Genomic DNA, 4,512 nt, shown 5'->3' with positions numbered 1-4,512 from the left:
TCCCCCTGCTCCTGTCACGTCGACTCCTGGAGCGGACAGGTGCACTCTGGGCCCGACCTTGCTGGTGGGAGCGGCTGTGTCTGGGGGATGCCTGTGATGGTGGCTCCGTTTGCCTGGGCCTCTCAGCCCATGGCCCTGTCCCCCTGCTCCTGTCACAGGGACTCCTGGAGCGGACAGGGGGACTCTGGGCCCGACCTTGCTGGTGGGAGCGGCTGCGTCTGGGGGACGTCCATGCAGGTGTCTCCCTTTGCCTGGGCCTCTCAGACCTTGGCCCTGTCCCACTGTTCCTGTCACAGGGACTCCTGGAGCGGACACATGGACTCTGGGCCCGACCTTGCTGGCGAGAGCGGCTTTGCCTGCGGCCGGGCCCAGAACGTCTGGAATGGACCCAGTTCTCAGGGTCAGAGGACCTGCTGCATGTTGACCTTGATCTGCTGATTCTCCTGGTGTCCAGTGAGGAAGATGGCAGCGCCTGCTGCCACGCTGCGTGTTGAGGCCTGCTGTGGCTGCTCGTCTCTGGAGATGGCGATGGGGAAACCAGCACCAATGGCACAGGGCTGTGGGAGCTGGGCATGATGGCCTCAGATTCTAAGGAGCCATGAGCAGATTCCAGTCCTGACTGTCTGGCCAGCCTGGGGCCATTGAGCTCTGACTCAACCCTGGAGGCTGTAAGGGCAAGCGGGAATGTCAAAGGCCCCCCAGGCCCAGGCCAGGCCAGGCCAGGCCAGAGCAGTGCCCCCAGCCCTCCAGCAGTGGACGCACTCTGCCAAGCCCGGCCTGGGCACTGCCCCCAGCCCAGGGACACAGGGGGGCTTTGACTCATACATGTTCCGAGCCCAGCACAGGTGTCACACTCCCATCTGTGTGTGCTGTTTCTCAGGCCAGAGCAGCGCCTATGGGTGCCCTCAGCAGCACAGGAGGAGCACAGGAGCAATTGCCAGGGCCTGGGGAGGCAAACAGGCTCATAGCACTGAGAACAAAGTGTGCCAGAAGGTGGTTGTCTGGCCAAACGCTTCTGGTTCTTCCCGCTTTGAGCCCTTGTGGAGACACAGGTTCCCTGCAGAGCCCCAGGTGCAGCATCCCAACTTACCCCTCTTCCTCTGCCTCCTCTCTGCCTCCAGGGTAAAGGCAATCCCTGGCATTGCACTGGCCATGCCTCTCTCCTAGCTCCGCGAAAGCATCGTTGTCCTCCCATGTCGGCTGTCTGATGGAGAAAGGAAGAGATGATGAATTTCTGCTGCCCTCCCCTCATGGAGATCCAGGGTGTCCCTGCTCTTTCTCCAGCGCTTTTCCAAGTTGGGCACGAAGCTGAAGCCCAGACTCACGGGACAGGGCAGGGCCAGGGCTCCTGGGGCAGGGCCTGGCACAGCACAGCACTTGTACCCTCCTGGCTGGTGGGCCAGGCAGAAGGACACCAACCTGAAGGGGATTCGGATCCCTAAGATGAACATTTCAACAGGGAATTCCCCACTGTCTCTGCACAGGGGGCACTTGAGGCATAAAAGACCAGCGCGCATGGCCTGTCCCTGCAGGGCAAACACAGGCAGGGTGAGCGAGGCCCTGCTGCTGCTGCTGCTGCTGCTGCTGCTGCTGCTGCTGCTGCTGCTGCTGCTGCTGCTGCTGCTGCTGCTGAGCACCTGCTGTGCCCCAGGGCTGAGGGGAGGGCTCCAACCTGGATGCAGTCCCTGTGGAACCAGGCCCTTTTGCACGTTGGGCACACCAGGGTTGTGAAGGTCTTTCTGTCCTCCACAGGCTCCAAGCAGATGGAGCAAATGGTGTCCGGCTCTGGAGTCACCTCCACCTCCTGCTCTGGACGGTGCTCAGGGCAGAAGGAGCTGGGGGCAAAGCAAAGGGGAAAGTGAGAAATGCTGGATCCTTCCCCAGTGATGGCCAGAAAGGGAGAGGAGGTACCTGAACGGAGTAACGTATACATTGACACAGCCGCCCTCCTTGGCACAGGGCAGGTGGAACCATCTGTCACACTCCGGCACAGAGCACATGATGGTTGCCCCGCTCTGGCCGCAGACGCAGCAGTACTGGAAAGAGCCAAGCAGCCCCATCAGCAGCAGCAGCAGCAGCCTCGAGGGCTCCCCTGGCAGCCCCACGGCTCCGGGCAGGGCGCAGGATGTGGCCGCTGCCGGGTCCCAGCCCACAGAGCCGCCTGGTGGAGGAGGGAGGCTCCTGTGCCAGGGCCTCTGTGCCACAGCTGCTGGGAGCCAGACTTTGTCGCGGCTGTCGGGCCGGCCTTTCTTTCCTGCTCTCTGCGCTAAGCTCTGGCAAACCTCGCCAGGCACAAATCTCCCTGCTCTTGTCACGCTCTCACCTTCTGTGCCGCCCGCCGGACTGCAATTAGGAGATCCCGAGGGAGAAAGCCCATGAGTCCAACGCGGTGGTTTTCTTGCCGAAATAGTAGAGTGGCGAAGAGCTGCAGGCAAGGGGAGGAGCTGATGAGGAGAGGGCGGCAGGAGCTGCTCATTGCAACGGTGGAGGGAGCGCCCGGAGTCACTCACCATGCAGAACACGTGGGCACAGAGCCCACCCTTCTCCAGTTTGTCACCGCACACGTCCGGGTCAGCCTCGGCTCGGCGACACAGCATGCAGGCTGCAGGGGACAGAGCCAGTGGCAGCGGACATGAGCAGCTCTGCGGGGCTCTGAGCCTGCAGCAGCATCGGCCCCAAGGCTGCTCTGTCCCTGCCTGGCTGATGGAGGCCTTGCACAGCAGGGGCCATTGCAGGCACGGCTGTCCCAGGAGCTGCCCCCTGGCCCAGCTGGGCCCGACATGGGCAGGAAGGAGGCTCCCGGCCCCGGCATGGCCGAGCAGCTCCCCCTGCCTCTGCTCTGATCCCCACACTGCCTGCTGCAACAAGAGCCCCTGGGCCAGGCTGTCAGAGGGCTGCTTTGCCCTCACCTGCCTCCCTGGCACCAGGGCCCTCCTGCTTGCTGCCAGCCATGGCCGGTGTCTGTGCTGAGTCCCTGTCCTCCAGTGACATTGTCGCTCGAGGTGTTGCTCCTCTCTCTCTATGGGAGGAAGAAGAGTGGGGGGGGGAGTTTGCAGAACAGGCCCAGAGCCACGAGGTTCTACTCCCTGCTCAGCCCTGCGTGAGCCCTGCTCCTGTCCGCCTTCTCCTCCCGTCGCTGCGTTAAGGAACACCACAGTGTCCTCTGGCTGTTCCTCCGCTGATTCTGGGAAGGGAGAGGCAGGTGAGCCTGCAGCACAGGCCCAGAGCCCCGAGGTGTGGGGCCCCTCTGGTCCCTGAGCAGCCACGTCCCTGCCCTACCTTCTCCTCCCGTCGTCAGATCGCACTGACACTCGGCCTGAGCCCAGCGTTCCCTTTTGTGGCCTTGGTCGCACAGGTCACAATGGCCACTCTGACATCAGCACCGTGTACCCAAAATTGGGGCAGCCATGGCCTCAGGTCCCTGGCATCCACTTGTGGCGGCCCCCTCGGGCACCGAGGCTCTGAGATGGGTCCGAGCATTTGCTCAGGGTGGAACCAGGGCCAGGACTCCTGCAGCAAGTGCAGGGTCAAATGCCAGGCCCTGGGGCAGCCATCGAGGGTGGTACTGCAGGCAGGAAGGTGCTGTTCAGGCACTGCCACGCCAGGGCTCCGGCCCCGGCCAAGGGAAATCTCTGCTCCTGCCCCTGGCAGCCGGTGGCCCAGAGAGCCCGTGCGGAGTCTCCTGCACGGCAGAGATTCAAACCCTGCTCTAGGTGAACTGACCTTTTCCTCAAGACCTGTCTGGAGAAAACTAAGATGAACCTGATTTGATGCTGCTGCTGATCACCACTGGCTACAGGAGATAAACCTGGAGACCATCACAGCTGCCTCCAGACCTCTGTTATCCTGTCATCCTCTGAACTAATAACTTTGACATTTCATATAAATGGAAAAATTTGTATTAAGCTCCTTAGAAACGTCATCTTTTCTACTGACTCTGTGGAAACTCAGAAAATTCACTGAGAATGTTCTGTGTACGTTTGACAGGAGTGCTTGCAACAGTTCTCAACCCAAGTCAAAGGCAGGAGGATGCTTTTCCTGCATTATAGGAACTTTGCCAGTTTGGTCCATGCTTTCCTACTAGAAAATACCTTGGAAACAAATCAGGAAGAGACGCACAAACAATTCTTGTCAATTTTTGTCATTGATGTCTATGTAAACATGCTCCTGGAAATCCAGATCCATGACTTCTAGAACAAGCAGTGGGATCTCTGGGAAGCAGGGCAGGGGCTGACAGGCAGGGACACCCTGCACCTGCCTGATGCTGGGGCAGCAGGAGTTTGTCCATTTTCCTGTCTCCATGGGAGAGCCACCTTGGCTGGGAAACGATCCCTTCACTGGTCTAGGATGGAGGCACAGCCAGTGCAATGCCAGGGAGTGCCTTTACCCTGGAGGAAGGGAGGAGGCAGAGGAAGAGGGGGAAGTTGGGAAGCTGCACCCGGGGCTCTGCAGGGCTCCTGGCCAGGGCTCAAAGCACAAGGAGCCAGAAGAGCTTGGCCGGACAATCCCGAG

General features: G+C 60.8%; 1 protein-coding gene across 1 annotated transcript; it reads right to left on the bottom strand.

Annotated features, from left to right (window-relative positions):
* Window positions 1-401: 401 nt before the first annotated feature.
* LOC139596106 (PHD finger protein 7-like) lies at window positions 402-2,991 on the bottom strand. Its single transcript, XM_071440146.1, has 10 exons — window positions 2,910-2,991; window positions 2,511-2,602; window positions 2,324-2,425; window positions 1,912-2,036; window positions 1,638-1,835; window positions 1,420-1,587; window positions 1,091-1,204; window positions 826-944; window positions 621-666; window positions 402-516 (listed from the first exon to the last, which is right to left on the bottom strand). The coding sequence occupies exons 1-10, from the start codon at window positions 2,989-2,991 to the stop codon at window positions 402-404; spliced, it is 1,161 nt and encodes a 386-aa protein (XP_071296247.1).
* Window positions 2,992-4,512: the final 1,521 nt, after the last annotated feature.

This window comes from Agelaius tricolor, unplaced genomic scaffold (assembly GCF_023055355.1).
Source record: "Agelaius tricolor isolate 1412-34295 unplaced genomic scaffold, bAgeTri1.0.p SCAF_14, whole genome shotgun sequence".
Lineage (NCBI taxonomy): Eukaryota > Metazoa > Chordata > Aves > Passeriformes > Icteridae > Agelaius > Agelaius tricolor.
This window is presented reverse-complemented; position numbering and strand designations above follow the sequence as displayed.

Coding starts and splice junctions, on each gene's coding strand:
- LOC139596106 (XM_071440146.1), bottom strand. CDS start 2,991: ATGTCACTGGAGGACAGGGACTCAGCACAGACACCGGCCATGGCTGGC. Junction 2,603..2,909: donor CCCTGGTGCCAGGGAGGCAG/GTGAGGGCAAAG, acceptor TGTCCCCTGCAG/CCTGCATGCTGTGTCGCCGA. Junction 517..620: donor GGCCCCAGGCTGGCCAGACA/GTCAGGACTGGA, acceptor CGCCATCTCCAG/AGACGAGCAGCCACAGCAGG.